This window comes from Cyprinodon tularosa, unplaced genomic scaffold (genome assembly GCF_016077235.1).
Source record: "Cyprinodon tularosa strain WSP-4 unplaced genomic scaffold, ASM1607723v1 ctg332, whole genome shotgun sequence".
NCBI classification, from domain to species: Eukaryota; Metazoa; Chordata; class Actinopteri; order Cyprinodontiformes; family Cyprinodontidae; genus Cyprinodon; species Cyprinodon tularosa.
Window position 1 is genome coordinate 824,713 of NW_024039044.1, and position 25,983 is coordinate 850,695.

The 25,983-nt window shown below is 39.6% G+C and overlaps 1 protein-coding gene across 1 annotated transcript in view; it reads left to right on the plus strand.

Annotated features, from left to right (window-relative positions):
• vps9d1 (VPS9 domain containing 1) overlaps positions 1-25,983 on the plus strand; it is a 37,826-nt gene that overhangs the window by 3,763 nt on the left and 8,080 nt on the right. Inside the window, exons 4-15 of the mRNA XM_038293959.1 lie at positions 96-255; positions 1,109-1,220; positions 8,409-8,471; positions 8,916-8,968; positions 9,638-9,725; positions 11,903-11,985; positions 14,579-14,727; positions 16,252-16,587; positions 16,667-16,796; positions 17,436-17,641; positions 20,572-20,656; positions 22,817-22,921. Of these exons, the coding sequence (XP_038149887.1) occupies positions 96-255; positions 1,109-1,220; positions 8,409-8,471; positions 8,916-8,968; positions 9,638-9,725; positions 11,903-11,985; positions 14,579-14,727; positions 16,252-16,587; positions 16,667-16,796; positions 17,436-17,641; positions 20,572-20,656; positions 22,817-22,921 (1,570 nt within the window). The remainder of the gene's footprint in view (positions 1-95; positions 256-1,108; positions 1,221-8,408; positions 8,472-8,915; positions 8,969-9,637; positions 9,726-11,902; positions 11,986-14,578; positions 14,728-16,251; positions 16,588-16,666; positions 16,797-17,435; positions 17,642-20,571; positions 20,657-22,816; positions 22,922-25,983) is intronic.

Here is a 25,983-nt window from a genome sequence, read left to right on the forward strand (position 1 = left end):
CTTTTTAACCTTCCTACAAAAAATCCAGTTAAATTAACCTCTCTTTTTTATTTATTTATTTTTTTTTATTGTTCTGCTGTCTGTCCATGTCACAGCTACTGATACTCATTTGGACGCACCTCCCCAAGTGGGCGGCTACACAAAGTCCGGCCACCGGCGAGTTTTGTCAGATGGTGGCGGAGAGCTCTCCCCATTTCCTCCTCCTGAAGCCTTCCAGAGATTGCAAGCTGTGGTCTCTCAGGAATCATGCAAAAAGTAAGGTCATTTGTTGACAGATTGTAGCACCAAAACTAATCTCAATGAATCAAGGAAATTCCCCAACTCTAAATGTAGAAGAATCCATTTTATTTAATGTCGTTGATGAATTAATCATCCTCAGCTTGAAAACATTAAGAACTTCTTAAATGGTTCAGATTATTTAGATAGAGAATAGAAACCTTATGGAGAAGGTCCAACTGGTAGATCAGTTTGCTAGAATGTTCAGCATTTCCCCACAATCAGTAAACCAACAAAAATATAAATATACAAAATCTGGATAAGACAACAAATGTTTACTGTTATCTTATCTATAAAATGATGCATGGTTTATCATCTCCTCCTCACCACTAATGTGTTAAACATCTGTTCGCTTTAGGAAAAGTGGATTCTGCCAAACTGCTTTTTCTGTTCGAGCTGCTACTGAATGACATCTCATCTTTATGGTCATAAGGAATTAAAACAAATATAACACCTTTAAGATGCGGCTAAAGCAACAGTTTATTGATAACCAGACTTGTCAACATTGATGTAGAGTTAGACCCATTTCTTTTGTCTCGTGTTTATGCTTTTTGGGGGGGTTTTTCTGATGCTTTTCTGATTGTTAATCTGTGTGTTTCTAATGTACCTTATACTTATGTTTTCACATTGCCAATATAATTATATAGTAATTTCCCTCTGGGATTATTAAAGTATGTCTGATTCTGATTCTAATTATGGCTGATCCTGGCATGTTGACAGCAGTGTTATTAATATGTTCTTCAGATGTGAACTTCAGTTATTCCTTCTTAAAGACTGAACAGCTGAAGTCCACCATCACATGGATGTTTGTCTAATTGTGCCTGGTTTGTAGGGATCTGACACCAATTGAAGAAGCATCACGTTTAAACCAGAAGCTGAGGGCCAGCTATGAGGCCCGTGTGGCAAGGCTCACCCCTGGTCAGGTCTACCAGAAGACGTCTTTGGTAAGTTTGCAGAGTTTGTAAAGAAAATATAAAGCAGAGTTGAAGTAGAACCAGCTGCTTAGTTACCAGTTATGACAGATCTACTATAACCTAACCCTTTATAACAACGTGGATCATCTTTGTACAGTTAATAACTTAACAACATATTATCCACATGCTTCTATACAACTATTGGACCTAATTAGCCAAGTAATGGCTACATCAGTCAAGACCAGGGGCTCATTTCAGAAAGTGGAATAAGTCAGAATGCAGAGTAAGTTTGCAGATAGATCTATCTTAGCTAGATCTTTGCATATTCTGGTTTTTCAGTTTCATAGGGCCAGATAGCCATTATGCCAGAAAATAATCCCCCAAGTTACTCAGTGAAACAGCTCTGTTTTTTAGCAGGCTTTCTGGAAGTAATCCTCAGTCTGTCGCCCATTTAAATGGAGATCAGAAAGGCTTTAGGAATGGTGTCTTTTACTGCAGTAGCATGTAGATGTTGGAGAGCAGATGCTCATATATGCTCTGTGCGATTAAATGCACTTTAATGCATATATTTCTGGGCATCACCATTTTTGTCAAAAACTTATCTCGATAAAATTTAATCCACAGATCGGTAAGACACAATGGTAGCAAGTTATTTCTTTGCCTTAGAGATTTATTATTAAATAGTTACCAAGCAGCTAATGCCCATCAGATCAATCATAGTTTCTGTTAAGTATCATCCGTCTCCTTTGGCAGAGAGGAGAGTATCTCTACCTGATGTGCATAACATGGGGGTTTCAACCTAGACTGGAGTTTATTCTATTTTAGCTTAGATTATGTTCTATTATAATTTACAACAAAGCTTTGCAGACAGGAAAGCTCTATAAACATTTGTGGAGAAATTTGATCCACCCAGTTACCTCCTGCCACCACAGCTGCACGGTTTTCCTCACTCCAGGTATCAGGGAAGGCAGTAAAAGGGTTGGGATAAAATGATACATTTTAAGTAATATCTATTCATATATTTTGGGGGTTTCAGGCATAATTAGAAGCCTTTTAAGCCCTTTTTTTTTATTATTTTTAGGTTTTTAACATGTCTTCTTGTGAATACACCTCATACAGCTATTGTCCATGGAACTTTAGGTACATAGAAAATATACACTCACCGGCCACTTTATTAGGTACCCCATGCTAGTAACGGGTTGGACCCCCTTTTGCCTTCAGAACTGCCTCAATTCTTCGTGGCATAGATTCAACAAGGTGCTGGAAGCCTTCCTCAGGGAGTTTGGTCCATATTGACATGATGGCATCACACAGTCGCCGCAGATTTGTCGGCTGCACGTCCATGATGCGAATCTCCCGTTCCACCACATCCCAAAGATGCTCTATTGGATTGAGATCTGGTGACTGTGGAGGCCATTTGAGTACAGTGAACTCATTGTCATGTTCAAGAAACCAGTCTGAGATGATTCCAGCTTTATGACATGGCGCATTATCCTGCTGAAAGTAGCTATCAGAAGTTGGGTACATTGTGGTCATAAAGGGATGGACATGGTCAGCAACAATACTCAGGTAGGCTGTGGCGTTGCAACGATGCTCAATTGGTACCAAGGGGCCCAAAGAGTGCCAAGAAAATATTCCCCACACCATGACACCACCACCACCAGCCTGAACCGTTGATACAAGGCAGGATGATCCATGCTTTCATGTTGTAGACGCCAAATTCTGACCCTACCATCCGAATGTCGCAGCAAAAATCGAGACTCATCAGACCAGGCAACGTTTTTCCAATTGTCCAATTTCGATGAGCTTGTGCAAATTGTAGCCTCAGTTTCTTGTTCTTAGCCGAAAGGAGTTGCACCCGGTGTGGTCTTCTGCTGCTGTAGCCCATCTGCCTCAAAGTTCGACGTACTGTGCGTTCAGAGATGCTCTTCTGCCCACCTTGGTTGTAACGGGTGGTTATTTGAGTCACTGTTGCCCTTCTATCAGCTCGAACCAGTCTAGCCATTCTCCTCTGACCTCTGGCATCAACAAGGCATTTCCGCCCACAGAACTGCCGCTCACTGGATGTTTTTTCTTTTTCGGACCATTCTCTGTAAACCCTAGAGATGGTTGTGCGTGAAAATCCCAGTAGATCAGCCGTTTCTGAAATACTCAGACCAGCCCTTCTGGCACCAACAATCATGCCACGTTCAGAGTCACTCAAATCACCTTTCTTCCCCATACTGATGCTCGGTTTGAACTGCAGGAGATTGTCTTGACCATGTCTACATGCCTAAATGCACTGAGTTGCCGCCATGTGATTGGCTGCTTAGAAATTAAATGTTAACGAGCAGTTGGACAGGTGTACCTGATAAAGTGGCTGGTGAGTGTACATTTCTGCTGTATGTAAGGTTCTGTATAATAATAATTGCATTTGTCAAATAAAGCCAACAAATGTTGTGTAGTTTGTAAAGGTTTAAAAGGTACTGCTATGTTCCTGCTGGGGTTAAACCTAGACTCATATTTTATGGCCATGAACACATATACGTATAGTTTATTTTTTTCATGTTGAATAAATGTTGCAAATGTAACTTCAATTCTCTATCAAATCCCACTCATGCATTGAGTGGTCCATGCTTAATCTCCTCCTTGTGACGCAGAATCAGAATTACTTTAATAATCCCAGAGGGAAATAACTTTTGTTACACGCTCCAGTTGCAGTTTTTATATATACACATCAAACTACACATGAAAATAAAGTTAAAAATAAAAAGATAAATTATATACAAATATAGCTCTTCTGTATAGAAGCAGCATTACCTCTTTTAGCATATTTCTTTCTTTTTTTTTTAAGTTCCATTTGTGTAAAATGTGGACTTTTGATGCTTTTTTTTATTCCATTTTGGATTTCTGCCTTCCATTCCTCAAGCTTACAATGAAATCTGGGCTGACTTAATTTAGAGTTGAGTTAGCTTGTTGATATCACCTTTTTTGAAACCAGAAAATCGTGAATGTCACAAAGCCGAATAGCTTTACTTAGAATAACTTCTCTATAGTCATGAGGTGGCATCAAAAAACGTAGCAAAGGGGCGGTGCCGATGTGAGTCTGGAGGATGAAGGACAGAGCATGAGCCCAAGACATGGAACCTGACGCCATCTAGGGGACTGGATAAAGAATCGCATCAGCACTTTGTAGAAGAAGAAGTGCCTTTTTTATTCCCCAGTGGAGGACCGCATTAGATTAGAGGTGCGGAGAGCAGGCTGACTGGCTACGAGGCTGGAGTGATTACCAGCTGTGGGTCTTGCATCTCTTCTGGAGGGGTTTCCACATAACGCTGTCTACGATATTTCTCTCCATTTTGCACACCCTGGAAAAACTGCAGCTACTGGTGGAAAAAGTACTTTGCTGTACATCAACCAGCTGCAGATTCAGTGATTGTTCCATCAAACTCCTCAAGTTTGCAGATGATACCAGCACTGGACTCATCTCTGACAGGGATGTGTCTGCCTGCAGCTGGGAGATTGATCATCTGGTGCAGCAACAACAGTGTGGAGTTCAACACCCCAAAAATAATGGAGATTGTCATAGACTTTAGAAGGAGCATAGCTCCAACCTCCCCCATCGTCCAGTGCAACTTTCCATTTTTATTTATGACAACTGTACGTTTACCAGTCTGTGTGCAGCAACTCATCACCAAAACAATTTCCTTGTAAGTGTAAAACACAACTTTAATATATTTTATTGAGTCCTAAATAACCAGAGGTTACAACCATCGGAATTTTCCGCTCTGAAAGCGGAGTTGAGAGAGGAGAACTCTCCAAATTAAGCCAGTCACAAGTGATCGACAGCTTCTCAAAAATGAAGCGGAGATGCTACCGTTTACTGTTAAAAAAGAAAACATCCAGCTCTTCCATCTTTCTGGCCATGATACACACACCTCAAAGGATCATCACCATCATAGGATGGACCAAAATAGAAATGATAAACACAGACATGTAAGATGTGTTTCTTTTGTTTTTTCCTTTTACAGATGTACATTTCAAGTTTTCAGTTTTATGTTTGCTGACTGATATTTAATGAAGATAAATTGTGCCTTCATCAGTAGTGGATCAGAGATATACAGTTAAGTTCACAATTGGGCCAATTCAATTCAGTTTGGGTTAGGTAGATATTTAATGATGCAGAAAATAACAGTGTGATTGTACAATTTATTTATGACACTTTATAATCAGAATAAGTGCTATAAAATTTTTGCTCACGTGCTTGCATTAATCATCTGTGCCCATGCTTTTTTTAAATAAATAGATGCCAAAAAAATTTGTAGTTCGCCAGTTTAAGCACTCGCATTTCTTTTTTGTGCCCCATTGTGCCCCTTTATAGTATTGGGTCTGCTGACGCCCCTGGGTTAGACTGACCTCCTTGGTCTGAGGCTATGGAGGACCAATCCTGTCATAATTAAAAATAAAAACAGAAATAAATAAAAGCTCCAAACATAAATAAGCATACAATTAATTGCCCCCAAAAATACAATAAACAAATAAATGTAGGTAGAAATTAAATTATGCCTTAGCTCACTGAGCACTTCATGGTAGGTAGTCATGTTTGTTGTGACTGTGGCCGGTGGCTGCTAACCAACCAATGAGCAGAACTTGACCGTCTAGGACACACCCTTACTCATTTGCCTAATGAGGCAGAAATGCATACAGAAATGTAAAAACAACAGGCAGAAATAAATAGCATGGAAGAAATAAATAGGGTAAAAAAATACAAAGGAAGAATAAACCAGACAAAAATACTATTACATGCACATAAATAAATACTTAAAGAAATAATTGATAAATAATTAAAGGTGAAGAATATAACGGATATATAAATAAGGTAATTATTACAAAGGCAAATAAACAAATAAGCTAATTAAAAAAGATATATATATTTATGTTTCGCTGTATAATTTAATTTCTACCTACATTTATTTGTTTATTGTATTTTTGGGGGCAATTAATTGTATGCTTATTCATTTTTGGAGCATTCATATATTTCTATATTTATTTTTAATTATGGCAGGATTGGTCCTCCACAGGGGTCCACACACCCTCAATTGTTGGGGGGCATCAAGATGGATTTCTCGCTCAGAACTACTTCCGGTATTTTATTTTGAAACTCATCAGTTGTGCCGGTTCGGCGTCAGCGTCAGCTGTGTAAATGATCAAAGTTGTAGTAGTAAAGGGCAGGCTCACCGTTTTTTATCTGCGACTCTGGGCTCCAGATAAACCAGAAGTTTCTCCAGTCCTCCTTCGTCTGATGACTGAAAAACGCTCTCAGCGTCCGAAGAGAAAATATGGTGAGCCGACCGTTTACCCAAACCGGTCCGCCAAATTTCTCCCCGCCTCACCTTTTAGATTTCTGTCGGTTTTTTCCATTTTTCTTTCTTAGAAATTTTAAAATTAATTTTAATTTCCAATTTAGATAAGGAAAATGTTTCGGCAGCAAGTGGAGCTCCGGCCGTATTGGAGGAAACTGAAGGCGTTTGTAAAGGTAAAGTGGTGTAAGCTAACCTGGTGTTAGCTGCTTAGCTCCAGGCGGACAGGTATGTTTTCTCCCCCAAACAAGTGAAAAGTGTTTCCATCCGGAGATCTTTGATCCACAGCCTCTCCGTGTCCAGATGAATCTCCAGCCTTTTAGTTTGGTCTCTCTACCTCTAGAATCAACTCTTTTTAAATTAGAGGAGTAAAGAAAGGAGGCAGTTTGATGGCAAATTACTCTTCAGTTTGTGGTTCGATTGCTGGAAAAATACTGGAAATTAAAAAAAATATATATTCATAATAAAGATTTTTTATTGCCTTTTATTGGTTTGTCTTTAAGTTAATTAATTGCTGGCATTGATTAACTTTTCTATTAGATTTTTAGACTTCTATTGTGATGCTTAAATATGCTAATTTTGTAATCTCTTCTTTTTTGTTTGCTTCAACTCTTTGAAAACTTCTCAATCATCCAGTTTGGATTTTAAAGGTTGAATTGAAAACTGTTCTGGTTGGACCATGAAACTAAAGAGAAGTTTGATCATTTCATACAAAAATGCTTTAAATGTGCCTTTTGTTGTCCTACCATGTTTGGGGGGGAAGGGGGGCTTATAATAGAAATGAATTAAGAATGCAAAAGATATTAAGGAGCTTTGAAGGATTTCCAGACCTAACACTTGATCTGCTGCAGCAGTTCTCCAGGGCACTCCACTATTAAATTCTTCTGCATGTTTTATTTTTTAAGAAGGACTTGATATGTTCAAGTCCAGTGAGCAACCAGACGTGGAAACTTGTGTAAGCCGAGCACTTGGTTATAAAATCAGGTGTTGCTGCTAATAAAATGATGGGAAACTTGTCTATCGTGAGCTTCTATCTTCCTCCAAACTCCGCTCAGCCTGTTGCTTTGATAACTTCTATAAATTTGCAGGATTATACAAACTTGTTGGTATTTAGGATCCCATTCCTGATGGAGGAGCAAAATATTAATATTTTCCTGGTTATTTGACAGGAGGGACTGAGGGGTTTGTTCTTGTGTCATGACTGTTTGGAAAGCTTATGATGAATGCAGTCAAGGCTAATTGTTTAATATTTGGGGTCCTGTTCCATGCTCTCTGTCTCACTGTTTAAGTCTTTATTTGTTTTATCCTTGACCTGTCTTTTCTTAAACTTCAGTGATTATGATTTTTACAGGGTTGGCATGTTACTGTGTATGCCATTTAATTGAATTAGACCATAGCACTGCTGCTCGGTAGCTTTGTACCTGGACCCAATGCTTTAATTTTGAAGTGTTTGAAATATTTTTTTGTGGACTGTGGCCAAGTTATCTACGTTTGGAAGGACTGCTTAATCTTGTTTTTCACTCTTTGATTTGAAACATGGCAGCAGACTGGATCTCTATCTGAATTTTTGTTTTAAGCCTCCAAAGTTGACAGATCTTTGTTTTCCATCCTGCACTGGACAGACTAGTTTTCTTTTTTATACTAATGTTGTGAAGAATGTATTTATGTGGATGTCTGTTTGCCAAACTATCAAGTTTTTTTGTCAGTTTTAATGTTAATAAAGGTTTATATAAATATGCCTGCTATGACTCCTGTTTTTTGTTTTCAATATACAAGTGAACCTTATGTGAAAGGTGATGTTTTTTTCTTAGTTTTTTAGCAACAATCTGAACCTTTTTAAAGTCTTTAAATATTTGTCTCCTTAATCTTTCTGATCCAGACGCTTTCTCTGCAGCGACAGATGATGGAGAACATCATCATAGCCAAAGCCAGACAGGATGCTGTATCCTTTTGGGAGCTTCCATTGAATGATGGCCAGTCTGCGGCCGAATGTACAACCTGGTAAAATCTATAAAAGTTCAGATATAAAATATTTTAGAAATTTCGATATTTTTACAGATTTTTTTATTTTTTCAAGAAAAACTTAACAGTCAAATGTGTCTTGTTGGTGTTTGGATATTGTTCACATCAAAATCTGCTTGTAAACAGGCTTGGCTAAGAAGTACGTATTAGAAAGATCTAGATACCATTAGATGGTGAGAAAAGGTTTGACCTGGAGCAGGTTCCTGTTGGCCAGAAGAGAATCTCTGACTAGTCAGGGTGTGGATTAAACCAACCATATGAGTGTATCCTGAGGTTTTGCTTTGTCTGCTTCTCCTGTTATCTGACATCATATTCACCACTTTAGAGTGTTTTTTTGTTTGTTTTCCTAAACTTTTAACACCAGCTTCAGAGGAAGATGGAGGAAAGGAGGCTAAGGCTACAAGAAGAAGCTAACAGGTAAACTCATGAAAACTAAATGAAGTGCAGAGTGAAGGTCTCCTTCACCTCTTGGTAAAGTGGTTCCTCTGGAGTCCTTATATAGGTCAGCTGCAGAGCTTTGCCTTAAGGGTTCTCTGATTGGCTGTCAGTCTGTTCTCTTGCATCTGTCTAGCTGTTATCAGTTGTAGTGTTTTGACATTCCCTGCCTCGTGGTTTAATCTGTCCAGAAAGCTCAGATCATTGAGCGCTCTGTCTGGGCTCCAAAGGGCGCCCTAAAACACATCAGCCCTGTTATCTGTTTGTTTTTGTCTGCACTTATAAAACAAACCTCTCTGTTTAATCTGTGGAGTTTCATGTTTTAAAAATATTTAGTGTCAATAGACCAAAAGCATAGCTTGATGTCTTTATTTGTTTTTGTGTGTACCTGTATTTCAGCCAAACTTATATTTCCCTTTTTTTTTTTTTTTTTTTTTTTTACTAAAAGCTGAATATTTATGAATCCCATTACTGCATTCATTTATATCCAAGCTTTTATTGACATTCTAAACCAAGGAGATAATTGAAATTGACATTCCCACTGTGACAAAACATGACCAGTCTTCTGCATTCAATGTGATTAAAATCCTTAGTATGGAGAGTTTGTGCAAAAACGTTGGTCTAAATCCTGCGGTTTGTTTGTCTTAACAGGAGGTTTGCTGCATCCGGAGCCATGACTGCAGACGAGCAGGAGCAGCGCCTTCTCTATGCTAATGTACTTGAATATGAGCAGGATCATGTGAGTGACCCAAAGGCTGCAAATCGGACATGGTGAAGATTAGGGGACAAATTTGATTAGTTAAATATAAACATACTGGAATAATGTGTGGGCAGTGAAGTTTTGCCTTGCTCAGAGTAATGCTACTTTCAGACCGCACGCTGCTGAAAAAGCAGATGCAGCTGGTTTACATGCAAATTCAATGGTTGGCGTTCATCAAAAGGTCCTGCAACACACTTTGAGCAGCAGGAGCAGTGCATCTTGAAGCATCAAAGCAAAGCCTCATGAGCTCCTAAACATGTTAGGCGTGGGATGCACTTCACAAGCAGCAGCTGCTGGAGTTTAAAAAATTTAAATTTTACTGCTCGACACGCCACATCAACCAATCTGAGAAGCTGGTATGAGGCTGGCAGGGAGACGGACACAGCACTGCTGATGCAGAGTGCCATGATCACCCCTCTAAAACTAAAACCTACTGGCAAAATATGTTCGCTTTTATTATTCTGGTGCCTGCAGTTTGTATTATGCACATGAAAAATGCTAACATCTCCTTCCAGCCACCCTGAACAGTAGCTGAAAAACCCCAAGAGGCAACCAGGCCAGAGGCTGCTGTTGAACAGCTTTTCCAGTGACAGTGCACTGCCGGTTTACGGGGGTTTCGTGCTAGTCCAACAGTGAAATAATATTTGAAGGTTGGATCGTAATCTTGATTAACTGACTGCACAGATAAAGTTCTGAGGTGGACTTTCTCACTTTAAACATCTTAAAACTACTTTTTACCCACTGATCACAGCAAATATAGCATAGCTGCTCTCTGCCATTGAACACAGGGGCAGCAGAAGCATCGGACGCATCTGTACACACTTTACCGGGACACACTTCAGGAGCATCAAAGATGCACTTGAGGCGTGTCAGACCTTTTTATATGTACAAGCATCAAACTGAAGAAGCTGGCGCTTTTTTTGCTGCTTCCTGCACTTGCGGTCCCAATTTAGCATAATTCTGGATTTAATGTTGCTAAAGATGCTCTCCAGCTTCCTCTAGTGTTTGTTTTACAGTCGACCTCTTTAACTCATTGAATAAAAGAACAATTTAATGTTTTGTCTGGTAACTAGATATTAGGGCTGAGCGATTTATAGCTTAAAAAAATTGTAAGCCTTTAATATTTTTTTGTCCTCCTACCAAATCCCATTAATCTTTTTTTTTTTTTTTTTTTTTTTTATCCGATTTTGCCAAAAATTGAATGGAAAATTTGACCAGTTTCATCTTGCTCTACTAGAAGTGCATTGTTCCGTTACACTGACTCCATATCAGCTCCGATATTAAATAATTAGCTTAATTAGGAGTTGGATGAATGATGCCAATCTTTTTGTTTCAGGTTTTTATTAATATCATTCAAAATAATACAGTTACAGCAATCTGGTCACTTAAATGCTGTGTTTACAAAACACTGTTTTTGTCATAAGGAAGAGCAAAGCAGTTAGTGATGATCTATCTGTTATTTATTAACTTTTTTCCCCCATTTTTTTATTTTATTTTTTAACAATTTTAATGTTAAGCCTGATGCTCTAATTCGCATGGCAAAGTACACAAATCCTTTATTCAACAGTGGTATCGGTATCTGGTATCGGCCGATAACCTCAGCCCAGGAATTGGTATTAGACTGGATAAAACTGGATCGGTGTATCTCTACTGGTGGCTGATTTATCTAGTGATGTGAATAACCATTAACCGTCTTACCTTGACCTTTGTCTCTCAAAATGTTTCATATCAGACAATCTGAAGTAGTATAAACAGTTGTTTACAAATTATCTCATTTATAAAGGAAAAAATAATTCAACCATGAGAACAATTATTTACCCCTAAACTAAGTAATGTTAATGAGTTTCTAGTACTAACCCATAACTTTTGGCAGTTTACTTTGTACCAAAGAATTAAGTTATCGCACATAATGCTTTAATTGAAGAAACTGAACTCAGCAGGCGACAATGTGTTAGTGTTTCTGATTCACACCACACAATTTTTTTGATTTTACTATAATTATTAGTAGCTGCAAAACCAGCATACTGCTGAGTTTGAAGCCATCTTTAGCATTTATCAGGCTATAGGATCTTAAGCTAAATTTACAGTATCTTCTTAAAAAGTTGCAGTTTGGAAGCAACGAGTAATTTATGTAATGGAATATTTTGTTCTTTTAGGATTGGCCCAAACAGTGGAGAGCCAGCATAAAGAAGAACCCTGATTCCTCGTTGGTGTTAGATTTCCTCTCCTACTTGCTGAGGTAAATATTTGCAGCACTGTGATCAGAATAACCTTTAGGGTTCAGTCAGTGTGGCTCCGTTTCTCTAAACTGGGATAAAAACTGAAGCGCAGCTTAAAATGGATCAAATCATTTTCATAGGTTTGGTGTATTTCTAAGAACCTCTGTATCTGTTTAGTTTGTCTGTTTTGGGTGTGAAGCTTGGGCAGGTTATGTAGACTGCCCTCCAAAGCTCATGGAATCCCAGATGGAGGGCAGGGTGTTCACCTGAAAAGTAAACTGGACCAGAATAACAGCACTGATGCTCTTTACTGGAAGGCTCAGAGCAGACTCTTACTACTGATGAGAATGAGGCCTCTAGAACTGAAGGGGGCGCTAACGAGGAAATTATTTGCAATGCTTTGTTCCAGTACCAAAGAAAACTCAAACAGTCCTCAATGACCATAGAACTGTTTCTCTTGCATCCCACATCATCAAGGTCCTGGAGGACTTCTGTCGGTTCACCTGAGCAGACATTAAGCAGCTATCAGGACTCCATGCATTGGAGTGGAAGATGCCATCATACACCTGCTTCAACATGCCCTGTCATTTAGATGAGGCAAACGGCACAGTGAAGATCATGTTCGTAGATTTCTCCAGTGCATTTAACACAATTCAGCGTTTCTTACTTTGTGAGAAACTCCAGAAGACTCAAGTGGAGGCATCAACAATCACCCAGATCCAAAAACTACCTGACAAGACCACAGTTTGAAACTGAAGGGTCAGCTGTCTAATCAAGAAGTCTAGTAGAGGAGGGACACTGGACTGTACTCGCTGCCTTCCTTTTTCCTCTACACCTCTGACTTTCAGTACCAGACTGAGTCCTGTCATCTGTAGAAATACTCAGCTTCTTGTCCATATCGACTGCAGAGTGCAGGGAGCTGGTGAACTGCTTTTTGGCATAACATGAAAACAATCATCTGATCCTGAATGTTAACAAAACAAGGAGATGATTGTAGATCTCAGAAGAAATGGGAACAAGTTGAATGCATTTAAAATAATGGGAGAGGAAATGAAGGTGGTGATGGAGTATAGATACATCAATTTGCACCTGGACAATAAGCTTGACTGGAGATGCAACTGTGCATTCATCTACAAGAAGAGAACAAACAGACTGTACTTCACAAAGAAGCCTAGGTCCTTCAATGTTTGCAACCACTTCTATGTCTGTTGTGGAGAGTGTGAGCTCTTCTTCCATCATCTGCAGGGTGACTTCAAATGACTTGAAAAGCTCAATGTATTTGTTCTAGGAACTCCTCTAGAATTTGCGGAGTTGATTTAAGAAAGAATAATTCTTAATAAAGTGAACGACAGTCCTGAGCATCATTATCTTCAGAAAATCGTAGCACTACAGAGTGTCTTCAGTCAGGAGGTTCTTTAGACCCACTGTAAGACAGACTGATGCACAAGAAATGTTTCCTGAGATGGAAACGCAGATGTTGGTTCTGCATGGAGAAGGTCTGAAGACTTGATTTTCAGGTTCCTGCTCACCATTCAGGATCCCATATTGAGGAGTCCTGGTCTGGAGCTGGATCCCGAATCATTAGCAGGCCTTGAAAATAACGCCATCAATAACTGTTGAACCAACTAACCTTTGCCTCCTGCTTTCATTGAGCTGAGTTTGAGGAACAGGAAGGCTCATGCTTTGGGAACTGCAATAACCTACACTTCAGATGGTTTTAAACCTACGGCAGTGTTAGCTTTTATCTATCGTATGCAGCCATTACGTTCGATTTTGTTATTTGATTAATTGATGTCTTTGAACGTCATTAAACCAGAAGGATTGTAAGTGTCAAAGGTCAAGAGAGAGTTGCCTAAACAGTCTTCCTATCACCGCCTGACAGTCCAGACATTTTAGCTCTCACATTTTGTTAGCTTTAGATCTTAGATTGACTCCTGGTTGCTGCCAAAGCACTGAAGTCAGACTGCTGGTTTGTGAAGGAACATATGCCTCATTGTTTACCTTCTACATGATGTAACCTCACTGATTATTGACACCCCTGGGAAACGTGTTTATAAGGCATTATAAAATCATACTGCTGTCTCAAAGCAGAGCAAATCTCCCACGTTTCTCAGTGTCTTGAGATGACCGTTGGTGTGAATCTGGAGCTAAATAAAGTAAAAAAGAATGGTATTGAGGAGCAGAAAGGTATGAGCAAAGGGGTGTTTCAAACTGGCTTAGTTTATAAGCTTGGCTAATCGGGTTTATTTTATGGTCATATGCCATTACTACGGGAATATGGGAATTTACCCATTAAAATTTGCCCGGTCCAGTAATAGAGCTGACTTGGTTCAAAATGTCTTTTTGTTTTTTTTTTGGATGACCAGTTTCTAAATCCTCTCCTTTTCCAATACAACATAGATGGTAAAAAATTAACAGAGGAGTCTCTGATAGAATGCAACCGTTTTGACAGCATATAAGGATTAACCACTATTAGGATCTCCAACTACCCCATCTTATGACTTATTCACCCTGAATCACAAATTATTTGGTGTGATGAAGTTTACAAAAACAAATGTTTAAACAATTTATGGCCGAGCAGAGTGATCCTTACCAGTTTCTGTCTATCCTTAGCCAATCGGACCATCCACTGGTGAAGCTCCTGAGGAAGCATCAGTACAGCATTTACAACAAGCTTTACCCCATCGTGAGTAAACGCCTTCCTCAGAGCCCCGCCATGTTGCTGAGACCCTCACGCAGCGTCCACAGCCTGCTCCTCTCAGGTAGGAACTGTCAGCCGTCTGTGAGCAGGTCCAATGAGTCCTGAGGTCTTGGATTCTTCTCCAGTTTTCTGAAGGGTTGGGTATTAAATGATCATGTCTGACTTCTTATTATAGCTTTCTGTTTTGATGAAGGCAAAGAGATTTTTTTTTTTTTTTTGTCTACATGGACCAAAGGGCCTATATCATGCAAAAACAAGTCTTTAGAGCATTTTAACTGTATTATAATGCTATTCCATCAAAATCATGCAAAAAGTGGTATTTCGCTTTTTTCAAGCAGCTTGGAGTAATCCTCATTTGTTCTGCTGTCTGAGCAGCAGCTCCTCTGTCCTGATAAACTGAAAAATATATCTATATAAGAAGGCTATTCCAGGGAAGCACCGGCCTTAACAGCACTGTGCCATCTCTGTAAACAAATGCCAACTTTCTCTGATAAGGGACGGGTGATGTGAGGCAGAACATGATGATCACGTTGAGGCAAAGTGGCTCTTTTAGCATCTAAATTGTACAGGTCAGCAGCTTTACTTTTGTAGACAATGTCATGAAATCTGCTTTGTGGCAGTGAGAGTTGTCTAACTTGGACTAAGTTCACACAGCAGGCCTTAATGCTCAATTCTGATTTTTTTTTGTGAAAGTTTTTTTTTTTTTTTTTTTGCGTTGTCGTTCATGACAATCTCCTGTGTGAACTGCACTCATACAACGCAAGTGTCCCGCATGTGCAGTAGAGGACGCAATGACGTCACAACCCAGCGTGCTCTGTGTTTACAGAAGTGAACATGGATGGTAGTGCCTGTGCGCATCTAGCAATCTTTTCCATAAAACCTCAATCTTTTCAATATGGTTAAACATAAATACTGCTCTCCGCATCATAATCTGCCATGGTTATTGTTTTTCTTGCCGCTTCTGCGTAGCAAGATGCAGAATAGGGATCACTGTCAGGTATATGAATAATGAATGCGACCTGCCAGTTCAGACACAGGTCTCATTTGAAAAGATCAGGTCGCATGTGGGCCGAAAAATCTGATTTGGGTCAGTTCAGGGCTGCAGTGTGAATGTAGCCTTAGTCTTCAGAAGTGGCATGATATGGCAAAATAAAAAGTGCGGCTTTGCTTTGAAGGCAAGGGTTTGTTTGTTTTTACATGTTTTTTTGGGTGCTGGAATAACAAAACTATATTTCATAACAAATGAATACCCACATAGTTCTAAAGGCATCTACCATATTTGCCCATAGGTGACTTTGAAAGTCTTCAAACGCATGATTATGGGACCTTGACAATGATCTATCGGTAAACCAAAGGATGGTTGGAAAACCTAATTTAGAACAACTTCAGACTATTGTTTTATGTCTTAAAAGGCAGTCCTGAAATCATGCAAACTTATACTTTTAATTGTTAAAAAGAAAAATGTGAGAAAGCAGCAGTAAGGGAACAGTCGGTTTAGTCTAAAAGTGACTCCATCAGTGGGTCTGTGTCATAAATCTGCCGTTTAAATGTAAGCCTACATGTTTCTGTCTTTCTGCCTGATCAGAGAGCCACAGGAAGCCGATCAGAACCACCAGTCCAAGCTTTGGGGGCCACAGCTTCAGCATCGATGCCTCGCTCTCCCCTTCGCACTCTCATGACGTTCACACAAACTATGATGAGGTTGTAGATGCAGAAGTCGCAGTGGAGCGGGACAACTCCTTTGAGGATCTGGAGCAGTTCCTGTCCCAGTTGGACTGGGCCCCTCCCATCAGCAGCCTGGATGCAGATGTGACCTGTGACCCCTCCATGGAGCTGGATGAAAGCCACTTGGAAGAGCTGGAGCTGAGAGCACTTAAAGAACACCTGAAAGCTATTGTCAAAGACATCCATATAGCAATCGGTGAGCAAGTGGAAGTACTGACTCGTTCTGATTGTTTAGGTGTTTCGACATATTGCTCATCATAACATTTTTCTTCCAGATCAACTGCTCTCCCTGTGTCTGCTTTCCTTTGACTGTTTGAACACCGCCACCTTTAAAGACCTTTGTCTTGGCAGCATTGAGGAGGCCTTCTTTACGCCTCTGTGGAGCGCCCTGCTGGCTCTTTTTAGGTAGTGCACCTCTCTGACAGCAGAACCTCAAGGTTCTGGTTAACCCCTTCATCTCACGCTGATGTTGGCTTGCCTTTAATGTTTATTATTTTCATCTGGGTGGTCTCTCTTTTCTATAGGAGCTTGTTGTATGTTAAGAGCTGCATGTTGGCTCTGGTTGCAGTTGTCTGTGTGGAGCCTCAATTAATTGCCTGTTTGCGAGAGCTATAGTTTCGTTTTACTCCCCAATCCCAGAATCCGCTGGGAAGTTGGGCACATGTAGCTGCAAATGGCGGATTAAAATCTACCATAATTTCAGAATTGAAATTCAAATGGTGTACCCTGATATTATACAAGATGTTCTGCGTCCTTGTGTTCAAAATGAGAACCTTCAGCATTTGTCGGAGTCATCACCAACTATGATTAGATCTTAATTTATTCCTTCTTTACTGTCATAAGACTTTCAAATTGAGGCCACCAGTGTGAACAAAAATGTTCTGCTGTCTTCTGCTGGACCGTAGATAGTGGGACTTTAGTTAAAAAGTAAAACACACTGTAAAGGAAATGAAATGAGTTCTAACTTGTGTTTTCTAAGTGGGAGATCTCTGTTCCCTTAGTTTCAGTGGAGATCCAGTTTCTTTCTTCTGTTTGTGATTCCAGGAGAGTCCACAGAGAAAGAGAGCAGCTTTTCGAGAGGAACATGAGGCTGTTCTGCTGTGCTTCTCCAGCAGATGTCGGTGTTCCCCTAAAACTGTTTCCCCAGGACCCCCTTGCTCTTAAAGGTTCCTACCCCTATGAGTCTGCTGTTCAGGAACTGAAGCTCCTGGTTCAGGACTGTTGTCCTCAGAGGAAGCTGGAGTGTGTAGGTAAGATAAACCCCAATGATTTCCTCAACTTTAAGAAAGTTCTTTTAGAATAAACTGGGCTTTTGTGGAGACTGGTTTGGTCTCCCCACCCAGTTACTGTCTGATTGTATGTATTTATTGGAGGAGATAGACGAGCAGCTGTTTTTCTTCGAATCCAGCTTTCATTCATGTTTGAGCTCAAAGTTTTTAAATTTTATTCTAGAACAAAACAGGCCAACATGTTTTCCCCTCAGTGATTGGTTGGATGTAGGTGATGGTGCATAATATAATCCATCCCATAAACATCAGTGCATTACTGTATGCAATACAACCACAAATATTTGGTAGAGAATTCTATTGGAACTGCCAGGAACTTCAGCGTTTATATTTTCCAGCATTTTCAGGAGCCTGACTGCAGGATCTGATCCAGAACAGTTGGAGCAGAAATAAAAACCATGCTTCCAGTGTTAGAGCAGAACGAATAGGTATGTAACTCATGCAACCAGGTTGTTCTGTTGATTGGACCTTTGGTTTTCTTTAAAGCTAAGAAGTAGGAAAATAGTTAGATAAGCAGTGGACCAACATAGGATCTTGTCTGTTTGTTGCTGTAGGTAATATCCAGCTCCCAGTCAGCCTATGAATATCATTAGGTCCCTTAATCTCACCCTTCCTCTGTCAGCCTCAGTGAGCCCAGCCTTCCCGCAGCTGCAGCATCTTCCTCACTTGGGCCAATTTTTGGACAGACTCTACTCGGGCAGCTTTGCTCCACTTAGCCCGCATTGGGAGCATTTCCATCACGTGTTTTTCTCTACCGTCATCCATGCAGATGGACGCTATAACATCCATCCCCTCCACTCAAAACACAGCCTCTTTCTGATTGGCTAGGCCACAGAGTCATTAATCAGCAAAATAAATATAACTGTCTTCAACCTGAAATCCATTTTCATTAGGCTTGTATGACTATTGTTTCAGGTCAGCTTGATGGCGCTCCATAGCCTCCCTCTCTTCTGACTCTCCTTCTCATCCAGAGACATTTGTCTTCTTCAGCTCACCTCTCCATGAGCATGATTAAAGCTTTAGACAGAGCAGAGTAGGGGTGGGTATTGGCAAAGAAGTCATGATTCGATTCGAATCACGATTCACATGCCACGATGCGATTCTAACATGATGCATCACGATACTTGAAATATTGCGATGCATTGCGATATTTTCACTGAACACTGTAAGAAAAAGATACAGCCATTACCAGTGGCTGACTGGCTGTGTGTGATCTGGATAGTGTCTTCAATTGATACATAACTGAAAGCAACTGAATTCATACATAGCTGTATTTATTGGAACGACTTTAGGAGGTGTTGCCATGAAAACAAATACTGGACAGAAATATTACTATTACTGGTGTGGACACACTGACAAAAAGTTCTTAGGATTCATCAAACTTAAAATAACAAAATAAGGATAATCAGTGCCGTTAACATGGCCTAAGTGGTCCTTTAAACCAATGAAACGAAAACATTAAAATGTATATTTCCCCCTTTTGCAAATTACGTGGATCTTATCAATTTCATTTTTACCTTCTTTGTTTTTAAAGCCAAAATGCATCCAAGCATCTGACTTGAAATGTGATGGAGCCGGGGGCCGAATTTTCATAGTGTCCTCCATGTTTTATTATGACTCGTCGCAGTATACCACGGCCGGAAATGCTAGTGACACAAGGCAGCGGGCGTCAACACATCCGCAGCGACATCTGCTGGTCTGGAAGTTGTATTCCACTTGGTTTGGCTGATGTGCGCCAACAATTCATGTATTTTATTTGTTCATTTTTTTTATTAAGAATCGATTCTTGCCATCAATAATCGATGCAGTAGATCACAAGAATTAGAATCGCGATGCATCGTCATGGCGATTATTTTGCACACACCTAGAGCAGAGGTCTGCGCCCTTTGTTTGCGTTGCTACAAATCACATAGGTGTATATTTCTAACTGGGGAGTTGCCCTGCTGTTGATGACCCCACCTCGCACTGAGGTGGAACTAGAGTGATGGGGAAAAAAAGGAGGCAAACCAAAAAAATTTGAGTGAAACTGTTCTAATGGGAGTTAATTTTATTCTGACTTTAATCTGAATGTTTTTGAAACCTGGGGTGTCCAAACGTTTTGCAATTGGGCCAAACATGTGAAGTAAAAGTACTTTGTGGGCCAAAAAATAGATTGCCTTTCTGTTGAAATAGGAAGGTATTTTTATTAAATTTATTTTTTATTCACTTGCTTGGCAATAATGGAATAAAACAATATTTTAAAAAAGTTCTTGACGTCATTATGGACGATAACATAAGGGTGTCCCACATCTGCCTGATTTAAAAAGGAAAGAAAAGCAGTATACAGTGTGTTATGGACAGCCATTGTGGTCTGGATTTTTCTGGGTTTATTTTTATCAACAAGAATTGGACATGCTCAATATTGTTTGAGACTAATTAGCTAAATGGGGACTCAAAGGGTATTTTTTATTTATTTTTTATTTTTTTTTCAGGCAAAGTTGCTGAATCTTTGTTGCCCTATTTTAGATTAAATAACAAAATGGCAACAAAAAAAACCCCTCAAAACTAAATATCTTGGCTGATTTAAAAAGGAAGTCATATACGTTAAGTACTTTTTCTGGGGCCTTCTTTTGTTAAGGTTTCATTTGGATGTTGTTTCAGTAAAATTCACGATACGTTTTTTTTTTTGACTGAGGATGCAGACCAAATCAAAAACACATGTTACAGGTTGAGTTGTTGAGGGCCTCAAAAAAATCTTCCTGGTTCCGCCATCTTTAACTGTTTTAGTGAATTGTCTTTAGGAATATCTGTCATGTTCATTGGGCTTCCTTCTGGCGGCCATATTCAGCTCCTGTTTGGTCCATTTCAGAAGCGGAACAGATCCAACTAGTCATGTTTGCTTCTTTGTGTCACAGTTCGGACATTACGCCTGATCTGTGCCTGTGCTGAGGATTACAAGTGTCTTCAAGGAGGAAATCCGACACCCAGAACAGCAGCCATGTAAGTCATGAATTGTTTGAAGAGTTGACAGGTCAGCAGACCTCTTTGATTCTGATGGATTACAGCCAGCCCAGTTAAACATGGAAACAAACATGTTGCTGTCAACCTCATTAAACTTCAAACTAATTAATTTCCTCAACTACTTCATGCATATAATTTGGACTGAAAGACTGTCTCAAAAATCCTCTGGAAGTGCAGAACCCAATTTAAGGATTCATTGCCCTGGTAGCTGCGCTGTCGGGTCAGATCAGTGCTCACTCAGCCTTTGCACAGCAGGAGATGTCCTGGGTCTGTACCCCTCTTACAGTTCGCTTCTTACTTGCTTGGTCCTAAACTAGGTCGTCCTGTCTGAGTTTAGAGCAAAGCAGGAGTCCGCCCAGGTGGTTTGATGGGAGCAACATAAACAGTGCTGAACTAAAAATGCTGATAATTGAAAGTTTTCAGCGGTTTTCAGAATCCCGGGTCAACCTGACCCAGTAGATCTGCAGCACTCACCATTTATCATCTAGGCTTATATTAAACGCTAAACTTGGTCCAAAATGAAGAAACTTTTCTCAAATTATTTTTATATCCTCATTATTCTAGAACATCAACAAAGCTGAATGTTCCATAAACAGATGGACTGATGTGAGAACAGAAACGTTGCCAGGATGTCAGGCTGAAGAGAGACAAGCCATCATCACTCTTCTTCCTCACAATACATTTTAGTTTTGCTTCATTAATGTTCTCCATGGTGTTTGTGTGATCTGCTAATAGTGTTTTGGTTGCAGCCCAGCTAGCTGTTCTCCTTTTATTGGAGATCAGAGGCAGCGAACTGGATCAACCTCTGCAGAGAATTACGTCAGTGGAGGGTTTCTGTGTGTGTTATAAAAGACCTAAAGTAAATAGTTTGGTAACTAAACAAACTGACTGGGATAATGTGGGTGTTTTTCTTTTTTCGCTTTTGTTCGGGAAACATGAATCAGGCTAAGTTTTAAAACATTTAACGCCGTCATTGCATTCCTCCAATTTTTTTAAGTACAGATTTATGTTTTTACCCTTTTTCAAGATAAATCGGTATAAACATTGTTTTTCTTTTTGGCCATTTTTATAAAACTGTTTGAGATTATTAACTTTTCTTCAGTTTTAAGGGGAAATAACTTGCATGATAAGTAGTTGTTTAATTTATGAACATACTGGAGATGCAGTCTAGCTTATCCATTAATGTGGGCTGGATGGTGAGACCCCTGTTACATTTAACTATTATTTGTATTGTTTAAAAGCATCATTTCACAGCATTATGTGTATTTTATAGCCAGCTGTACACTACTAAGGTGCATAGGCCTACTAATGGATAAGATACAGATTGTATGCAGCCTTTTAATATGAAGAATTATACTGAAATATAAATATTTGTAAATGATTGAAGTGGATTTATTTAAGAAAAAAAAAACTATAAAGATATCTTGTTTAGTTTAAAAAATGTATAGCTCCTATTATTTTGAATGGGTTATTGATTTGAGATAATTGTATGATATGAATGTTTTTAAAAATCAAATCTTTATCTCTTTCTAGCTCATTTCTCTTCATCTCTTTGTTTTTCCATAATCATCTCTATTATCTAATTCTAACTATGAACCGCTATGTTAGAAGGGGAACTGAGGGCTGCTTGGGTTCAGGATTTCCTCATGGAGCTGGTATGCTTTGTGTTCCTGGAATGCTGAGGTGCAGCCTTTTCTGTCAGATGTATGTTTACTGGAGGGAGCTGTATAATTCAGGGTTGGATTGTGTGAATTTGGATGCTCTGGCTCTCACTGGTTACACGAGCTTGTCCACACCTTCCACCACTTGCAGAAAAAGAGGATCCAGTTGCACGCAGCAGGGTCGGTCTAACCTGCCTTCTCACGCAATCCCGCAAACCAGTAGTTAGCCCTGCGTGTGAGTCATGATAAACAAAGGGTCGCTGTCTGCACACTGAGAAAAGGCTATCTGGCCATCATCTTTCCAAGTGCAGCTTTCCTCCCTGAAGATCTAGAAAATAGCTTTTCCCTCAACACACAGCTCATTAAGAGCTGCGTTGGTTTTATATTCATCTGGTCCCCAAAGGGAGCTTGTGCCAAAATGCTCTGTAAATGTGAATGAGTTTCATCCTTTGCTCTGTTTATTCTGTCCCTCTGACAGCGGAGCAGATGACCTGTTGCCTATCCTGTCTTTTGTGGCGCTGCGCTGCCAGTGTCCCCAGCTGGTGTCTGAGTGTGCTGCTCTGGAGGAGTTCATTCATGAAAGGTGAGGCATCTTCATGGGGAAAAAACATAATACTGAACTTTGAAGTATCCAGAAGCTACTGACAGCATCAGATACGTCACCGTTCTAACCTGGTAAATGAGACCTGTTGATTAGTGCAACATGTTTTCTTTGATTGGACATGAGTCAGTGAAAATGATTCATGATTCATACGATGATATATTTGTTGATGCAAAGTCCCAGGCACTCGTTACACAACATGGAGCATGCAGCACCACATTTAGGAATCTATCCAGGATTATGTGGGGTTATAATCCGTCAAACCACTGAATTACAGATCTGTGATGAAGACAATAGCTTTCACATCAGGTAACTTGCCCTCCTGGGATGCTGAGCTTGTAGAGTTTAAAGGAACGACTAACTATTTTTTTGTGATCTTGTGTGGTTTGTACAGCTGACCAGCAGTAGGGTCTAAACAAGGCTCCAAAATCGAGAAGATGAATGTTAAAAATCAGATGCTCATTTGATAACAGGAGTGCTGCTCTTAGCTTGTTCAACATTATTGCTTTAAAAGATTGGTGTGTGTGTGTGTGGGGGGGGGGGTTGTGTGTGTGTGGGGGGGGGATGGGTGGGTGTGTGTAGAGCTTATGTCGGTGCTGCATGAGACCTCCTTCTACCTCACAATGCCTGCTTCTTTTCCAAAAGCTCACAAACCTCTCTTAGCACACCACCACTTTGTCCTGATTGTTTTACACTTGTCAATTCCTTGGAAAATCCCATGTATAAACCTCTTGCTGAGGCAGATGTGTATTAGCTAGTGTAAGTTTCAGTTTAGACGATGTGTGAATATTGCAAAGGATCCACTTAAAACAAGGAGGCTTAAACAGTTGGTGTAAAGGAGCAGCTTTGTAAGAGTGGAAACAAATGAGAGCTTTTATTCCAGCTATAGTGTGTATCCTGCAGCAGATAGTCTTGCCGCTGAGACCTGTGGTCTGTTACCCAGAACCACACAAAAATTGCCCCGTTTTTGGAGTTTGAGGCCACCTAAAAGCTAAAGACTACAAAAGACAGCTTTAGATTTTTTAACAGTCATTTTTTTTTACCAGTTATCAGATAAAATCAAGATCCAACTTTTTTTATTGCATTTTTTCAAGTGCAGAATTTCATCCCTGGTGTCATTTCTTTTACTAGAATAGCTTGATACCTTCAGTTCTAATTAATCTAATGAAAGACTTGAGTTCACATTGTCAACTATAAATTGGCTTTAAATATTTTGGGTTTAGCATCGCATAGAGGAGTCACTGCTCTACTCTAACATTCAGCCATTTCTATGAGAGGTTTTAATTTATATTTACTAAAGACATCTCCAGTATTTAAATAGTTGAACATTTTTCCACTCATAAAAAGAAAAGGAAATAGGAGCTTGTTTGCTTTAGATGACTTGTATCTTTCTTGGTATCATTGCATGCGAACTCTGACCACACCCAAAAGGTCTAATCACATCTGTTACAGGCTGAGCTTTAAAATATAGCTTGTTAGATAAACTGGTGCCAAAGAATGTCAGGAGATTTGGTCTTTTTCCCCTCTATAAAAATGCAAATAAAGTTCCAATATATTTTTATGCAGTTTTTGTGGAAAGGGTGTGTTCAAGTTGGGGGGAAAGTAGGAACCACAAACTGCTCGAAGGCTGAGTCATTAGCTGTCAGTTCATAGCTGTTTGTCTGTTTTTAATTAAATCAGAAATGAGAGAAAAAAGCATACAGATTACCCAAAGCAGATTCCAAACATCCAATTTGCTTTAGATTAATTATCAGTTTAAAACACTGCTGTCATATTAGCCTAATTAAAGATTTTGTTTTCTATTTTTGTTTATTTTGATTGTGCATTTATTGCATAAAAAAGCAATCTAAACCATTCTGGCTCTTTGCAAAAATGATTTACCCGTTTACCTAAATACTGGATATTTGTTCCATCTTAAAAGTAGACAGGTTCTAAGTTCAAGCCCCCCTCCCACAGTCTGCCACTCTGGCTCCCTGAGCAAAGACTCTTAACCCCACAGTGCTCCCCGGGCACCGCTCAATGGCAGCCCACTGCTCCCCAAGGGGATGGGTTAAATACAGAGTTAATTTTGTTGCTCTGTACTTGAGAAAGTGTAATGAGAATAGAAAGCTGGAGAAAAAAAAATAACTATGATCTGCCTCCCATTTTACTCAAACTCTAGGAACCACTAGTAAACACCGAACTGCTCTGTTATGAATATAAGGAACAATCAGATCTTTGATTTTAGATGGAGTTTAGTTATATAAAGTTTTGTACATGAGGAGAGTTTTAAATTCTATTATTGGTTTAACAGAAACTCAATTAAAGGTATAGTATTTTCACAATTTCTTTTTTTTAAAAGACCCGCCCTCCACTTAAAAAAAATAAATAAAAATGCACATGCACAACCCTGTACCTGCCCCTGGGAGGGAACGCCTATTAAACGAGTATGAAAGCATGCAATATCCTATTTCCCCTCGAGGATATGGGGGTACGCAATAATAAGGCGGTCGTTCGGATGGATCTCATCTCACTCATATTTGTATATAAAAAGTTTCCCCGGAAATAAGACTACTGGTACATTAACAAAAAAAATCATGACATGCTTATATTTGTGTGTGTTTGTGCTGCAGTGGGTATTTGGACATGTTTGCAGGGTAAATAAGGATCTGTGGCCGTAGAATAACTACAAACGATGCAAATTACAAAATAAACTTATCTTCCCTGGAAAGTTACATTATAGAGGTAGATAACCTTTACTAGCAGTGTTGGGACATGGATTTCTCCAAATAGCATGCCAAACTTTACCTGTTGAGTAGAAACTTTGCAAACGAGGCATCAGTGGGAAGCCCGACCTGTGCTTTCAGTCTATGCCATCTCATAAAAGAATCTCCCAAAAACACTCTGGTCTTGTTTCTCTCTTATGAGGACTTTCTCTTCTTCTCATACACTTCATAGACACTTTTTCCGTTGCGACCCTCTGCCATTTTCAAAGAACCGCGGTGAGAAAGCAGAGCTTAAATGACTGAAACCGTAGCTCACCACATAAAAGTGTGCATGCACAG